At 38.9% G+C, this 17838-nt stretch overlaps 2 protein-coding genes across 3 annotated transcripts; one reads left to right on the top strand and one right to left on the bottom strand.

Moving 5' to 3' along the window:
* Positions 1-852: 852 nt before the first annotated feature.
* On the bottom strand, positions 853-3636 carry LOC108681518. Its single transcript, XM_018170561.2, has 4 exons — positions 3384-3636; positions 2874-3096; positions 2666-2840; positions 853-1477 (listed from the first exon to the last, which is right to left on the bottom strand). The coding sequence occupies exons 1-4, from the start codon at positions 3599-3601 to the stop codon at positions 1227-1229; spliced, it is 867 nt and encodes a 288-aa protein (XP_018026050.1). The 5' UTR covers positions 3602-3636; the 3' UTR covers positions 853-1226.
* A 4451-nt stretch (positions 3637-8087) lies between these two features.
* LOC108681517 lies at positions 8088-10213 on the top strand. Of its 2 annotated transcripts, none has more exons than XM_047879518.1 (3): positions 8088-8447; positions 8925-9443; positions 9911-10213. In XM_047879518.1, the coding sequence occupies exons 1-3, from the start codon at positions 8179-8181 to the stop codon at positions 10155-10157; spliced, it is 1035 nt and encodes a 344-aa protein (XP_047735474.1). In that variant the 5' UTR covers positions 8088-8178; the 3' UTR covers positions 10158-10213. The 2 variants fall into 2 exon arrangements, with proteins under 2 accessions (XP_047735474.1, XP_018026049.2); XM_018170560.2 differs by having other exon boundaries at positions 8919-9443.
* The last annotated feature ends 7625 nt before the right edge of the window (positions 10214-17838 follow it).

Raw genomic sequence — 17838 nt, 5'->3', positions numbered from 1 at the left:
AATCGATAAGGGCAAACCCCCATTTGGAGTGGGCAACGGAGAGGGCAATGTCGTGGGGCGATTATTGAGGAACTTTCGCAACGACAATTATTGAGGAACTTTCTATGCAGATTCAGCTAAGATCGTCGAAGTTTCTGCACCTGGTAATTTGTTGAATCGAAGAATCTGCATCGATCGATATCGAATCTAAAGTAGTTGAAGCCAAATCTGCATTAATCGACGTCGAATATTCAATAATCGACGTAAAATGTTGATCGATCGACCCCGAAACTTCAGTAATCGACGTCAAAGCTACATTAATCGACGCCGCATCTACATTAATCGTTGCCGAATATTCATTAATCGATGTCGAATCTATAATATTGCGATGCAGAATCGATAATATTCGATGCCGAATATTAGCAGTTTTCATGCCCTACTGTATCGAATATAATGAATTCTACTCCTGTAACTGAACATAACTTTACACGACAGTTGAATAAAGACCGACCAATACACTGCAATTTACTTTCATTTTGGAACAACGATACAACGCAAAAATCTACGTAGATTCTGGTAAAATCCTATTAATTTTTGATTCTTGTATAGATTCTGGTAGAAACCTATTATATGACTTACGCGCACAATTGATACGAGTCAATAATAATTTTCAACGCTTACAAAAACATTTCCATGATGAAAAGTTATACATATTGTATAGTTAGCACCGTCCTTACTAAATTAATCATATGCATAAATTTTTTCATAAAATATCAGTAATATGTCGTGCGACTCCATCCCAAGCACCCGTTAAATCAAACGACCGTGTTAATAAAACGACAGTAGATTTTTTTACTATTTTACTTTCGACAGGTTAGTCGACAGTTGAACAAGTAATACACCGTGAGAATAATTCATTCTAGTTTTCACCTCGGTTCAATTTAGTCTATCTCAGTCAATGAGCTTACCTCAGTATGGCACGACATTAAATTAGGATCATATGCTAAGAATTAATCAAGGAGAGACACTAGATTTACTGGCCACGAGCAGATCCCACCAATTTTGCTACCTTAATAATGTCACTGCAAAACAGTTAATCATGATAACACACTTAAACGTGACATTTCCTAGCTGTCAATGGAATCATTCCATACATCACCAGTTGTCGAGTTCCCTGCAGAGAGACTAGGCTGTTAGACTTCATCGAAAGTTATGGCTGCAGCGCCAGCTCCCTCAATATCGGGAATTTAAAAGCTCGATGGTAGGAAGACAGGACTACCTGGACCGCCGCTTGATCCAGCAGGTGATGTACAAGAAAATAAACCTGCAGTTGATACTGTAGCACGGAGAGGTGATGAACCGACACCCGAAAGAGATGCAGCAGCATCAAGCCGCAACTTTCTCCCTCCGTCCCAATCACGCGCACCTCGGAGTGCGGCCTGGATGTGGGCAACCAGCACCTCCCTAGTATCATTCATCTGCAAAGCAGCGGCATCACCTGAAAGTTGGCGAGGTCAAATTAATTCATTGGTCATCTCTATGAAAATCGTAAGAGGCCAAAAAACAGAATTAAGGTTAATTAAGGAAACCTTATTGATTTCGCTGTAAATTATGAGCTGTCTAACTATAAAAACAAGCGAGATCCTCACAGAAACATGTTGAATCTATCAACATTCAATCGGTTTATTGCGCGTCCACTTGTGTTCAGGAACAATCTAGACAAAGCAATGCGACAGTACATTTTCAGACGTGAAATGCTTAGAAGCTTCCGGACCTAGTAAAAGCCCAGTAGCTATTTCCAACCTACGTCTGTTTTTAATGATCTGATCAAAACGCCAGTTTTCAGATCTCCAGTGTACAAGTAAATAAAAAATCAGCGACAGGCCACGAGCCTTTATATTCAGCGCCGAAACAACAACCTATACTATGCTATGAGCTTATCAACATTATGAGCTTAAGAGTAGCATGTTCATCAAAAATCGAAGATATAAAATTTTCCGGTTTCTAGGCTCATTTTAAACGCCCAAGAACAGCGTCTTTAAAGTGCCCAAAGTAATTTTTGTGCGATAATTTGTTCGTTCACGACAGCCATCGAAGCGCAAGTAACGCCTAGACCTTATAATATTACAATTAATCTAAGTTTTTGGCTCGCCTGAAAACTTGGAATTTTTATGTAAAATATGATTTTCAAGCAAGAGCATTTAGTGGTGCACCATTCGATTTGTAAAGACCTGATCTAGCGATCATCCGGCCATTTTTCTTATTCGTTTTTTTTATTATATATTAAAAAATGGGGGGAGAAGGGGCCAAAATTGAAAAAAATAAGATAAATAAAACAAATTGGATAAAGTAATCGGATGATCGCTAGATCATCCGATCTAGCACTATGGTCCGTAAAGACGCTATGGTCTTTCCGAATCGAATATGTCTCTCACGTTAATTGAATGAACTAATAGATTTTCACAGTGCCCCCCCCCCCCTTTTTCCACGAATTGAACGTTTTCTTTCAATTATTTTTGAAAAATTCACACGAACAAAAAAGTCTTAGATTTCTGTTTTATATATGTGTACGGAGTTTCAAAATGATACGTCTGTGAATAAATAAAAAATTGACGTACATGCTCCCCTTAAACTGTTAACAGAAACCATAAATCATGAATAATGATTCCTTGATACCAATACCCACCTAGAATTCGCGTGCATAGAAGGTGACTCCCAAATGCTTGTTTTGAGACAGTTCGTCTCTCTCCTAAACCAGTAAAGCTGAAGTGAAGTGCCAAATCGCGTGTCATGCAGCGCTTAAGGACTCTCCTCACAGTCATCTTCGAGTTGCATCCGATGTATGGTTGTAATTTTTGAATCTGTATGGTAGAAATTGCTCATATTTTACCTACCAGGTTTGGATCCTTAGCAATATTGTCCAATTCCGTCATGGAAGTGGCTGGCGCCTGCAGAGCTTCAGAGGCGCCCAGAGATTTGATTTCCGCCAAGGAAATTAGGTGACTCAGTTGCCGTTCAATCCTTTCCATTTTATTTATTATTGTTTTCTGATCCTTCTTTTGCTCTTGCACGATACGTTCGATGCGTTCCATCCATTCCTCTAGGAGAGCCCCACGCCTGTTGGCATGCAGGTATGAGAAAAATCAGTGTGTGTAACAAATAAAATATCAAAAAATTATGAATTCTCTGAGAATTTGCCTATTGAATTAATATCATTAAACACTAAAATAAAAGTAACAAAACGGATTTAAATTTATTTTTGACTAATGCTCTACGAAGAGTTTCTATGAATTATCCCTGACTAACAAGAAGCCTCAAAATAATTAACACCTTGAATTGAACGTAATCACACTCTCAAGTGGTCATATTGTTTTCAAGTTTCTTCAACTTAAAGATTAACTTACTGCTGAACAGAGCACTTCCTTGGTACCGATGCAGAGGTGTCAGCATTACTCCTATTTGGTAAAGCAGCCGGTGTAGTGACCGGTGACTGAGATGGACTATTTTCTATTTGCTCAATTTCTGGGTGCTGACTTTCCAATTTATGATTCGCCAAACACCTAGAAACTATTCTTTGTTGCTGCCTACGTGACAATTCAGCAAAAGGCTTTCTTGACGACATCTCACAAATGGAATTAATATGATCTGCAGTGGACTGAGTGGAGTAGGTACAATAAAGTCAATAATTAATATAATAATAGAAACAGCAGCAGCATCAGTAGCAATATCAACAGCAACATAATAACAGCAGCAACAGTAACATCAGCAGCAGCAGTAATTAACAACAGTAACATTAGCAGCAACAGGAACTATAACGTAGGATGTGTACTTAAATAATGGTATCGTAATCGACAATTAATTCAAACTCATTATTTACGTGTTACGTTCCATGCTTATTAATTTGATTATGCACGGATGAGAAATTGTGTCAGTTTCTCTTTCAAACATACTTTCGTACCAGGCAACCCTCGAACTTGGCGCTATGTTTAAAAAGTGCCGCGAACGAGAATGTCAAGCGGCAGTTGGCCTGTCTCATTTAAGGAAACAAAAAAGTATGACAAAATTGTCAACTAAGCGGCAATATTTTGTGCAGCAGTAATATCACATTCACTCATTACAATCAAGCTTCTAATGAAATACACGGTAATTAAAAGGCACAAGAAAACAGAGAATGAAAGCGCGAGCGCTTCTCAGGACAACCCTTCGCGCTCAACCGCACAACCATCACTGAGACTGAGGCATGTGGTCACCTCTCACGTCGAGTCTCGTCAGGCCATGAGTAGAACAGACGATCGTTGTATTCATGTTCGGAGCAAACAATTTCACTGCTGGCTCAATTATTTAGCAAAATCAACTAACGTCGTTAATTAAAAAAAAACTAACGCCGATCGCCCTTTTCTTGTATAAGAGATTCTTGTTAACAGCAGCAACAGCAACAACAGCAGTAACAGTCACAACAGCAGTAATATCAACAGCAACACCATATGAAATAGGTTAGAGCAAAAACGGGATAGGGAGAGGATTTCAATGAAATACTGATACATTAAATATGAATATTGGAAATTCGAGTCTGTATCCTACGTTAGCAAGACTTTCTAGTACAAGAAAGGGTGATCCGACACAAAAGGCTACAGTTTCGAGTTGCACTAAGGTCAGCCATCGATAGCCTCAGCATTCCAAACTATACAAACAGACTCGCTCTCACGGTTCTCTACACCAACTTTGCGGTCAGGACGAGCATCCTTGTGTGTTGGTTGTAACGTTGTTGGTAGGAACAATGCTGGTAGTACGGTGCTAGTAGTAATGATGCTGGTAGTAACGATGCTGGTAGTAATGATGCTGGTTGTAACGATGCTGGTAGTAACGATGCTGGTAGTANAACGGTGCTGGTAGTAACGGTGCTGGTAGTAACGGTGCTGGTAGTAACGGTGCTGGTAGTAACGGTGCTGGTAGTAACAATGCAGGAAGTAAATTTTTAGATAATAGAAACGGTGATAACATAATTAATTGTGATTAATAATCAGTAACATAATCAATTATTATGTGTTCATCACAAAATCATGAATTAATGTTTTTCATATGAAAGTAAAATGTACATTTATTTCAGATTTATTAATCTAAAAGAGTTAAAAGTCAACCGACAAGTTTCCAGATAATTTTTTTTATTTGTTTGTTGAGTTGACTACTCTTATTTACTTCGATCTGCAGCGATAAACCCACAGTCTATAGTTCGCCGTTCATTTGTAAAGATTGTTAAGGGAAATTCGACTGCCAAATCATCGAGTGGTCGGATCTTCCTCGTTATGACATAAACCACAATAATCGACTTCGTTGCCCACATTGGTGCTTGACTGGGACGTTATCCAGATGGTGAATTTGTTTCACACTTGGAAACGAAGCAACTTTCCACAATTCTGCTACAAGTTCCCTAATCGACCATCGGCTGCTCAATACTTTAATGCTCTCATCAGGGCCCATTATATGTAATACTGCTAATGTAACGCGCATCATGCGTAGTGGTTAATGATACAATGTTGTTAGTATCTTCGCTAACAGGTTTTCGTTTATTTTTATGCACAGATTTGCAAGCAGGATCGTCGATTGAATAAGTTTGCTGGATCTTTTCAATAGGAATTTATCCTAAACGCTATGCATTATCATCGCATGTTATTAATAGTTTGTAACATAGTAGCCCTCGAATCCAGTCAAAGCAAACAGAAAACCCCGCTTAGAGGAGCTCTTTTCATTGATTACGCGGTCTTTATCGGACGATTTCCATTGAAATCGGCGAGTGTCGACTAAATCCTTTTCGCACCTGATGAACGGACCCTGCCATTGGAGCTCTAAAGGGGACGCAGCTGCGAAACTCCCAGCCTCAATTAATTGACGTGGCGTCACTTTATTATGCGCCAGCGCCTCCGACCAGTCAGAAGCAGCGATGAAATTCGCGAGCAAGACTGGAAGCCAATCCAGGCCTGGGCTTGATATCCAGCCTGACCAACCAGATCGATACCTCGTAGCCCTCAGCTTCTTCTGAAGCCAATGGGTGTCAGATAGAGTCAGTTCCTTCGATTTTATCCTCCAATCGAATACACGCTCTTTGTTTTCCCTCGCGCCACTGGCCAATACGAGCGCTGGTATCGGGAAAATGTGAGAGGCGGAGACGGTGTCTGAAACGTGTGCCTGGTGAGCGGCAAACTGCCCTCAGTTTCTTTATTTACCCTCAGTGTAAACAAGCGCTGTTTGGTCGAGCTGCACGACAACTGCCCTCTGTTGTAATTAGCCTCGTGACGTACGTCGCTCTTAGGATGACGTGCTCTTTAACACTACACATTAAACTTTTAACTCACAGTTCCGACTATGATATTTGAAAAGAAATGGATGTTTGTGGCCAATGCATTCTTCCGGTGATCGACCCAAGGAAGAATGCTTTGTGGAGTGACACTTAGAAAATGTGATAAATTTCAGCCAAGATCTGTAACCCAAATAATTGTTAGAAATAAGCAAAATGTAGTATTTTCCTGGATGTAGGCGTGGTGATATCAGTGAATTAAAGTTCATGTCCATGCAAGGGAAGTCTTGTTGTTCTCACTTCTCGTGTTCCATTTAATTACTCTCGACAAAATAGAGATGGTTTAGAAAACTGTACTCCAGCAGGAGCTAATGATAAAATGCTCCTTACAAGTGGAATGTACTTCAAGGGCTTTGATATTCGCACTTTATTTCAACAAATCTTGATTATTTTGAATGACTATTCATTCGAGTAGAATTGTGGATCTTATTGAAGCAATTCTAATAATACGGCAAGCAATTTTATCATTAACTTTGATCGAAATCACCGCTAATAGAAAAGAGATTATTAGAGTATTTTTCAACAGAATCCTTTTATTAGCATTTCATGAACAAGGATGATTTTCAGTTGCACAAAAATGAACACTTTTATCGTTCAAGACTAGATTAAGGACCAAACCTGACAGAAGGTTCAAATGAACTCGTGTTCATATGAACATGACTGCAGAAAAAATTCCTGGGAACCTGAAGCGCGGGTTAAAACTGTTCAATAAAAATATTTCGTAGAATAATTTTTGATATTTTCATGATAAATTTCATTTTTGCCTAACATCGCATGATGATGCGAAATAATTGATTTGTCCGTAATTATTTTATATGGCATATTATCGTAAACAATATAAAAAACGTCAAGTTCACATGGAGCCTCTCCAAATTTATCAATGTGTAATGAAGTTTTCGAAAGTATTAGAGGAATGTTTTTCTTCATTGTATGTATCATTCTAATGAAATCTTTTCAACGAATAAAGTGCTAATTAATACCAATGACTGTATGTGTTCGATGTCCAAGCTGAATCCGGAAAAAACAGGATATATCTAAACTGATAAGCTGCAATCCTGAGGCTGCTTTGCAACCTTTTACATTAGGAATTTGGAAGATAAATTTTACTCTTGATAACGAAATAAAATTTCAAATCGAAATAATTCGCTACAAGGAACGTAACAATCATTGACATCAAAATAATTGTGCATTCGGGTAATGGTGAGTGAACATAATTAGCACGACAGTGGGCGTTCAGGCACGATCTGCATCAAGAAAAATTGTCGTTGAACATAAAAATGCAGATTCACTTCGTATACTTCATCGGTGGCAAATAAAAAAATATCCCAGAACATCAGCATAAAAAGCCTCCACAGTGACGGGAAAAATGTTTCTTAGAGACAACTAGCGCTTTTTAGCATCGCAGCAAATTTTGAGGCAGTAACGTGGGTTGATCTGCCCAGAAAATTCAGCAGCAAAAATTATTACCTCATTAATCATCCTGTTCTTAGAGTATGAACTTGAGGTTCAAATAAGATCGAGTTGGCAGCTGGGTGAAACAATTTCACGGCATAAGATTCACTTTCAAAGACTAGATCTGTAAAATTCATTAGTTACACGATAAAAGTTTTTGGAATCATTCAAAATCAGCGGGTTAATTCACAATCAAAAGGTCTTACGCACATCACTGTTATAATTTACCTATACTTCTTCACGCCCTCTTATTCTGTTCGTGGTGATTTCCATCACGACGATTTAAATTTTTTTCAATATGGTGATATTTACCGGGTTAATACCGTCATTCTTTTTTCAGGTTTCGTGGAATCTACCTCCTGTCACATTTTTTATCAATTTTAAACAGAGAACCAATGTTATTGACACCAATACCTAATACCTTTGGAGCGAGCAGTTCCGAAACAGTGACGAAATATCTTTCAATTAATCCTATTGTTGAGCGTTACTGTGACATCCGTTCGAGAAGCATGCAGCATCAACGATCCCTGCCAGGCTTAGGGCCAGCACTGTCTCAGCACGACATGCACACTTCAGCACTGCAGCATCAGCAGCACTTCTCGCTGGACCAGCAAGCGACGAGTGCTCCCATCACCAGCAATAATCTTCCTAGCATCAGTAACAGGTGAGGCCGCTTAATTCATTCGACGATTGTCACTTAGAGTTGATCTTGAAAGCACTGAAAAAGAGTATAGACTTTGTAATGAGAGCAGTCATCAATTGTAGATCGATGTCGATATGGCAAAATTATTCAATTTACAAATAAGCATAAAATTTATTAGGGCCCAAGCTAAATTTGTCTAAAATAGGCACAATGAAAAAATTAAACTTCATCACACAGCATTGCTTTCTCACTCATTTCATAGCGGTTGAAATCCCATTGGGGCAAGAAAATTCTTTGCACTCGGAATGCATTTCTTTTAGTAGATTTGACGCAAAATTTCTGGCAGCCAATCTATGAAATTACTGAATTACCTACTCATCATACCACGGGTTTTACATGGTGCAATAAGCATGAAACATTTTTGATACACATGCATGAAGAAAATGTTTATCGGTTGGAATTAATCGACGGTTTTATCGTTATTTTCTGAAGAGGCAGGTTGGACGGCGATCAACACTACGACCTCAAATCTTCTGGGCTTTTCAGTTCATACGACCACCTGCATGCCACAAGAACAACATCCCTTACTTCCAATTGCAAACAACAATCAAGCGACTCTCACGGCAATTTTTTCTCCAAGCAAGCCTGCGATGACGTATTTAAACAGCTTCCAAAGCATGGACCCGACAGTGACTGTTCGTTGGTGTTAGCGGTGTCAGGTTCCGACGATGCGCCAAGTCTGCTACAGAAGCGAGATCCCGACGATCTGACGAAGCTTTACATTACACCCGACCACGAGGACGGTGCAAGAGTCTTCTGCAAGCAGGATGCAGACGAGTCTTCCAGCGGTGGTTTGTACTCGTCTGCTGGAGAATGTGAGTCAGACTCGAACAGCAGCAAGGGTTTGGAGACGCTGGGCGGTGGCCGCAAACGAGACTCGAGGGCCATGGACGATACAGAAAACGACCCAGGCTTCCTGCTCGCTGACTCTCCGCCAGTTATCTTGAGGAGAGGACGGTGAGACACATGCAGACGGAGTTGTATAAGCTGGATGTGAGGCACGCTTTTAACTTACAATAAAATCCTCTTCATGAAATCTAATGAGAAGTATAAAAATATGATGAGCGAGGAGTACTATCCGCGCGGGGAAAATCCTGCTATATTTTGAGAGATAAAGATTAAATGCAGATCATGCTCAGATGAGATCAAAGATGTTGTGCAACGAAGCCGTTACTTGAGCTTTGATTCCAGATTAGCAAAAAGTTGTGTCTCACAAATGTAAAAACTCAAGGATTGCCAAGTCGGCATTATTTTACGGAAAAAATACTATTTTATTATTTAACGCTTGAACTGGAAGGAAGTTTGTTATGGTATATTTTATTTTAGTGTATTTTATTTTATTTAGTGTATTTTAGTAAGTAGTGAAACTTACTACTTGGCAATCACAGCCGACAGTTTACCACACGAATATGTCCACATTTCAGAGACCGTGACGGCAGTTCGCTCGGTCTGACGAAGGAAGAACGACGACGACGGCGGCGCGCGACGGCGAAGTACCGCACGGCTCACGCGACGCGAGAGCGCATGCGCGTCGAGGCCTTCAACATGGCGTTCACTGAGCTGCGTAAACTGTTGCCAACACTGCCTCCTGACAAGAAACTCTCTAAAATAGAAATACTAAAACTTGCAATATGCTATATAGCTTATCTAAATCACGTATTGGACGTATAAACGTGCATGTATTTTTCGCATAGTCAATCAACTTTAAGAGTATATGTTAAATTATTGTTCGTGTATATTTATTCCTCGTCGAAAACGCAATTAACCAAAGTATTAGTTGCAATATCAAGTTTTCTTTGTTCTATTTTCCAGTCGATGATCGGAATAAATTCATTGAAGAAAAGTTAAGAAGTTCAGAGAAAAAGTAATGTGCTGAAAAATATACACACAACACTAGAATCATTCCTCATAACATCATACGAAAAATTTTACCCACACAATCCTCAATGCACAATATCAACATGGCGTGAGATCTGAACTCGATTAACTTTAACTGAATTTTAAGTCTCGTGCAACACTATCTCCTGGAACGGGCTAATGAGAGTGGCAGTCACTAATGAGTTTCGCGAACTGCAGAGCATCAATAAAGTTTTAGTCATTGTGGATCGGAATAATCAAGAATGAGTTAATTTCAATCGAACAATTGATAATGAGAAAAAAATGTAAGCCTGCATCAGAATTCAATGAAAACGATTTGAAAATGAAAATTAGTTAATGGTGCCATGTGCTCGACACTCAGTTGCTCGACCATCAGAGAGCCATGAATGGACAATTAATTTTGTTAAATTATCATGCTATAAATATTATATAACATAAATTTACATTTTACGGTTGAGATTAGCATGAATATCTGTCGCTAACGGATTGCGTGAGGTATGAATACACCGTTTACAAGTCAAATAATCACATAAATTATATTAATTGAAAAATTAATTACACAAAATACAGTTCCGTCAAATTTACCACTGAGGATTATTTTTCGCTTGAACTACTACTACACATGTTGTCAATGGCCACCCTTGTATAAAGAAATAGAATCAGTAAACAAAGATTGAGCTCTCAAGTTTAAAATTAAATCAATACCCCTTCCAGTATCAACTGAATAATTTTGGTTTGTTTCAACGTCGCATGATGACTCGATAACTCGGAAAATCAAATAAAGTTAAAAACATATTCTACAGATATCGTGCATCTGCCATCAGTGTAGGTTCTCTTAATTACACTGAAGCACATCTGGTAAATATTAATAGTAATAGCGGTGTCAGCATTGATTAAACCTGTCATCGATTTTGAACATCGCAAAAAATTCATAGCTTGTTGCGGGTCTCGAACATGCAACTCACTGCTCAAATTTTGCTGTGCTTAACCACCCGGCCTCCTCGCCCGTTTTGACCAGAACTAGCTGCCACAGCATGATGAGATCGAACCCTCAATTCCCTTCTCCATTCCTTGAACTCTGAACTGTAACCACGGGATAATGTATAATATGTTCCTGTTACATCAATTATATTATGGAAAATGGCTCTTCCAAACCCGTCGAATTAATCAATGGCGGCTTGTTAGGCTACTGATACTGTACACATAATCGTCAGTATCTTCGATCGACCAGCTAAAATTCTAATTAAAATGAAATGAGCGAATATGCGGTCCCTAGTATTAGCGGCACCTAAACGTCCAGACATCAAAGTACGATTATCTTCAGCAAGCCAGAGAAATTTACGCCATAATTACTTAATTAGTACAGCAATATGAAATTTAAATCCTTACTTAGCTACCTCTTATTGCTTTCAAGAACCAAAACTGTTTCAAAATTCTATCATAAAAGTTTGTTAACTTGTTGAAAATTCCCGAGACAACAGCATAGGATCGTCACATAGCATTAAAATCAACACCTCATGCGTCAACTCCCTCATGTCGTGTCTGAGGGCCTACTGCTTAACAAGAAGCTCGAGCCTTCAGGTTCATTATTACTAATTATCGGCTACAGCTAACATGTATACTTGCATTATATTAATTGAAATTACTACTAATTATCGGCTCCAGCTAACATGTATAGTTGCATAGGTACTACATCGCTGTCTCGTAGCTTGGCCTGCCAGGGAACGGTACTTCATAGACCGAACCCACAATAATTATTCTTACTTTATATCAGCACAGCTACTCACAACCTATACGAGTAAACTACCTAAATTGCTGTGCGCTTAAGGTTAGATTTTTTAATTGATTAGATTCGCCGCCGAACTAATAACTTGGCACATTAATTTCAAATTTATGAATTTGTCGAATAGTTGTCACGCATTTTTTTACGAGTTTAAAATTAAAATTTGTTTTTCCGTTGCTGCCAAAGTGAATTTCTAAACTGTGCTAGTGAAAATGGTTATCGCGTTGGTCTATATACGGTAATGTTTTCAACCTGACTCATTTTGCGTCAGGCATCGCATCATTTTTCCCCACGCATGATCTAAAATGTCTTTGTCTAATTTCAATACATTTTGGCCATGAATTTTAGTTTTTCTCATTTTCCTCATGTAAAAAAACTAAATATATTTTTATGATAGTTTCTTGTTTAGTCAAGTTCTTTGGTATTCTGCAGAATCATAATGTAAAATCTATTGAACAAATTTAGACACACTCTAAAGTAAAAAAAGACACACTCCGGAAAATAAGAAAATAATCGCATAATTTTTGGCTAATTCATGCAACTGTCCTAAACCTTCTATTGTGTTAATGTTTCAAATGGTCGGGTTTGGTGTGTTAAGGCCATCTTTTGTTTTCATTAAACCTTTAATCGATTGATCTCCAATGTCATTATTATTAGATTTGATTGAAGACATGCGAATATTTTGATGCAATTAACACTTAGAGTACAATATTATCGTGCACACCATAAAAAACACGTAAAGTCCAATGTTTTGCACAATAAATTCAAAGAATACAACATTAGACCGGAAAGTAAATGGAGTGCAACATGATGCCCACGAACTCTTCGAGTGCAATATATAATGCATAACATTCTTCCCATATAAGAACATACAAAACTTCATCTGTAGCGAAGCTAAGAAAGAAATACATGAAATAGATCCTGCGAAAATATAATAATAATTAATTAATAAAAGCCCAAAATTGCAAAAATGCACGTCTAGAATTGAGTCTTGTCAAAAGCTCGTTTAAACCAATACGTTCAAATCGGTAATTAAATTAAATCTTATAAATAATTTGTGCATTCATTTGCAGAAAAATCTCCAATTATTGTTTATATAAGAATTAATAAACTCGTTGTTACAACTGATGCATGCTCACAACATTCTTTATCAGCGACTGTATCTTTCATTCACGTGGGACCGAAGCAGAAGTGTGAACTGAATTTCAAAGCGTATATGTTGACTCGCTAATTTAACTGTGGCGTGTGAGCTGGAGTGCCTGGCTGCTTCCCAGGTAGAAAAAAAAACCAAAGGATACAAACATATACAGCTCATTAGATTTTTGATGTTTTAATGGACCTTTAATGAAAAAACAGATGCCGTATTTTTTAGTTTCTCAACCGTGAAATTGAATTTGGGCATCTTATACGTAACATAGTATATATGCTACCGCAACACATATTACATGGATGTGAAACTGATACATGGTAATTTGAATTTGTTCTTTGGTTTATCATTCCGTGCCAAATGGAAGGATCGAAGTATTTAATACTTGTTCTAACGTTCCTCTCCGCGGTACTGACCTCACAAGCTCCATAAACTACTGGGTTTTGAGGTCCTGTAGTAAATTACTAGGTATAATAATAATAACTACTAGGTATATTTAAGTCCTCGTTAAATGCGCTCAGTCACATCCATAGCTAGATTTTCATGAGAGAGTGATTAGTGAATTGCGAGAACGAGACCCAATCATAAAAGTTTATTTAAACATTCATTGTGTGTTTCAATGTATTTTTTAATTCTTATCTTGCTACGTATTTTTAAATATTCTACTAATTAATTTCTAGAAATACAGTTCATGAACTGAAAGATAGTGAGTGTGGGCTTCACTCATATTACTTTCTGCAAACTGCCGCAAAGTTCTCAATTTTGTCATATCGTTTAATGTACTACAATCATAAACATTTTATTTGTTAAATTTAACGCTTAATTTATAACAACATAATCCTAAACTAACTGAGAATGACACCTAATCTAGTGAGTCTAAGCACAGTAGCCGAGCAGCTGAGCAAACAGCTACAGATATTCAATGTGTAGACAGCCGATGGGTAGAGCCATAACATAGCATTATGCTAATATCCAGCAACTAATCGTAAGCGCGTGCAAACAGACGATGTCAGAAAATATATCCCTTCGTTTTAAATGCAGACTAAAATGACTCTCAAATATCAAAAAATAAGAGTTTTATTTTCTGCTCGTGAGCATAAATGCTCTGGAAATTCAATGTGTTGACAGTCGCTTCAGCATATCTGAAGCTCGAGATATGATAACATATTATGAACTCGTACTTTAAAATCACAGTTTGGTTCCTTTCCTTATCCCTGTCACGGAAATAGACAAAACCCGTGGAACTAAATAATTATAAAAAACGTGTTGAGAGATAAATGAAATACTAATACTGAAATACTATGAACTGCGTTTGAAATAGTATATACTGTGAACGAAATAATGTTAACTGTGACAGAAATACTGCAAATTGTGAACCAACAATGCGAACTGCGATCAAAATGTTGTAAACTGTGAACGAAATAATACGAAGTGCTCCCGAAATGCTGTAAACTGCGCACGCAATAAAGCGAACTACGGCCAAAATGCAGTAAATTTTGAGCGAAATAATGCGAAGTGCGGCCGAAATTCTGAAAACTGTGAATGCAATAATGCGAACTACGAACGAAATGCTGTAAACTGTGAACGAAATAGTGCGAACTACGACCGAAATGCTCTAAACTGTGAACGAAATAATGCAAACTGCGATCGAAATGCTGTAAACTGTGAATGAAATAATGCGAAGTGCGGCCAAAATATAATATACAATTTTTGAAGGACATAATGCAAACTGCGAACGACAAAATGCAAACTGTGACCGAAATATTGTAAACTGAAAGAAGTAATTTAAGCTGCAACTGAAATACTATGAACGGTGACTAAAATACTATGAACTGCGACAAAAATATTATGAATTGTTATTAAAATACTGCCTATTGTAACTGGAAAACTGTGAACTGGAAATAAAAAATATCTCCGGTTTAGAACCTCGGATAGTAACCTGTGCCTACACTCGCATAAAATAAGTTAATAACCCACTTGTTCGTGCATGAGTCTTGCACGGCAAATTCATAATAATTACACATATTATGAGTTGTGCGTGTTGAAATAATATCACATACAATTATAATATTCATCATATGTTAATAATATTTGCCTATGTAAAGTACTTCTGGAGATATGTGACCAATTTAATTGCGAAATATTATAACAGTTCAACAACATGTTGCGACACCAAAAGAAGCGGCGCTGACGTGACCCTACACTTGTTAGCAGCGCTGACGCGACCCTGCACTTGTTAGCGGCGCTGACGCGACCCTGCACTTGTTAGCGGCGCTGACGCGACCCTGCACTTGTTAGCGGCGCTGACGCGACCCTGCACTTGTTAGCGGCGCTGACGCGACCCTGCACTTGTTATAGCGGCGCTGACGCGTGATGACGCTGACGAAAGAGCAGCTATATATACAGACGTAACACAATACACACGCCGCAGCTGCAGCCAGCGCTGGAGCAGCGATATACAGGCGTAACACAATACACACGCCGCAGCTGCAGCCAGCGCTGCAGCAGCGATATACAGGCGTAACACAATACACACGCCGCAGCTGCAGCCAGAGCTGCAGCAGCGATATACAGACGTAACACAATACACACGCCGCAGCTGCAGACAGCGCTGGAGCAGCGATATACAGACGTAACACAATACACACGCCGCATGCAGCTGCAGACAGCGCTGGAGCAGCGATATACAGACGTAACACAATACACACGCCGCAGCTGCAGCAGCGATATACAGAGGTTGGGGCGGCTCGCGCTGAATGAAGAGATTCCGAAGCAACACCTGAGACTCGTGGGCGCGGAGGGAGGGAGATCCGCAGCTGCAGCCAGCGCTGCAGCAGCGATATACAGACGTAACACAATACACACGCCGCAGCTGCAGCCAGCGCTGCAGCAGCGATATACAGAGGTTGGGGCGGCTCGCGCTGAATGAAGAGATTCCGAAGCAACACCTGAGACTCGTGGGCGCGGAGGGAGGGAGAGACGCTACTTCTTGGCCTCAGCAGCCGGATCTTGAACATATATGTTCCAGCAGCCGGATCTTGAACATATATGACTCCACAGCTAGATGTAGACCAGATGTAACTCCACAGCCAGATCTTGAACATATATTACTACACAGCTAGATCTTGAACATATATTACTACACAGCTAGATCTTGAACATATATACTACACAGCTAGATCTTGAACATATATGACTCCACAGCTAGATCTTTATAAGATATAACGCCACAGCCAGATCTTGAAAATATAGTACTACACAGCTAGATCTTGAACATATAGGTAACAGTATCAATGTTTCGTTCAATCGCTATTTTAAGAATGGTAAAAGACGGACTGACATCGGTAATTAAAATTTACTATAAAGTCAGTTGCAATAGGTTCAATATTAAGGAGTAATGATGGCAAGTTACCTCACGCAAGTGACGGTCTGTCATTTGAAATCTTATTTAAATATTTTGCTACAAATCGCATATTTAAAATACGTTAAATAGTAAGAGTATGCATGGGCGTAATTTGCTGAAATCTGTTTACAATACAAAAATAAATAGTCTGTATCAATATTTAATTAATGTATATCACAAATATGAAACAAGGTACCAAGTACACTCGTCCATCATCGGAGCTCATCGAGCAAAAATTTTTAATCGGGTCCAAGTAATTGAAATCCATTAAAACCCTTTCATGTCACCAAAGCAAGGTTTTCAGCTGATGTAAGATTAATATAAATTAAAGGTTAACTTTGGTTGAGCTGTAGACTGGAGTCTTCTTTGCTCCAGAGAACATCAGAGTCTGCTGGCCTGAATGAGATGCAATTATAGCAGCGCGCTCATCCATTGCTGATGCGCTTTCGAACGATTTTTTTAGATCAAAAGCTTGAGATTAGGCAAAACTAATGTAAAATATGCTCACCTTCATCGTAAGAATGGTGTGCCAAATATCTGTAACAATTCATTTATTAAATTCACATTCTGACTTCTTTCCGGTCAACATAAGAGTTGTAAGCGATGAGCTCGCTGGACGATTTCACCTGCACGTGTGAACGATATCACATTACGAAGCATTTTCTATCCAACTATCAAAAAATCTATCTTTGGTTAAAAATTTTCAGTCGTGAATTATTTTTCCTGAGTGCAAGTTTACATTTACAAGTTCACGCCATTTGGGTGGGTGGCCGGGAGCGGAGCCTGAAGCCCCGCCAGTAAAATGCTACAGTTTGTCTCTAGGCAGAATAGAAAAAGAAGGACAACTTTGTTCAGAATATTGAGTAAAACTGTATTGAATTGGGAAAATCGTGTACTAATTATGTAATGAAATACGTAGAGCATTGGAGAAATTTATTGTAGTTGGTTCCACTAAGTCTATTCGCGGAGTTCTGAAGATGGACCCGAAATTAACACCTTCAAATGAATGAGAACCTGCACCTGCACTGCCAGCACCTGCACTGCCTTCACCTGCACTGCCAGCACCTGCACTGCCAGCACCTGCACTGCCAGCACCTGCACTGCCAGCACCTGCACTGCCAGCACCTGCACTGCCAGCACC

This window comes from Hyalella azteca, unplaced genomic scaffold (assembly GCF_000764305.2).
Source record: "Hyalella azteca isolate HAZT.00-mixed unplaced genomic scaffold, Hazt_2.0.2 contig3225, whole genome shotgun sequence".
NCBI lineage: Eukaryota > Metazoa > Arthropoda > Malacostraca > Amphipoda > Hyalellidae > Hyalella > Hyalella azteca.
This window is presented reverse-complemented; position numbering and strand designations above follow the sequence as displayed.

Bases quoted from the DNA above. Each gene is read 5' to 3' on its own strand.
- LOC108681518 (XM_018170561.2), bottom strand. From the start codon at position 3,601: ATGTCGTCAAGAAAGCCTTTTGCTGAATTGTCACGTAGGCAGCAACAA. The intron at 3,097-3,383 runs GTAAGTTAATCT...GCATGCCAACAG, and splicing joins AGGAAGTGCTCTGTTCAGCA to GCGTGGGGCTCTCCTAGAGG. The intron at 2,841-2,873 runs GTAGGTAAAATA...TCTACCATACAG, and splicing joins TTGCTAAGGATCCAAACCTG to ATTCAAAAATTACAACCATA.
- LOC108681517 (XM_018170560.2), top strand. From the start codon at position 8,179: ATGTTATTGACACCAATACCTAATACCTTTGGAGCGAGCAGTTCCGAA. The intron at 8,448-8,918 runs GTGAGGCCGCTT...TATTTTCTGAAG, and splicing joins CTTCCTAGCATCAGTAACAG to AGGCAGGTTGGACGGCGATC. The intron at 9,444-9,910 runs GTGAGACACATG...TCCACATTTCAG, and splicing joins GTTATCTTGAGGAGAGGACG to AGACCGTGACGGCAGTTCGC.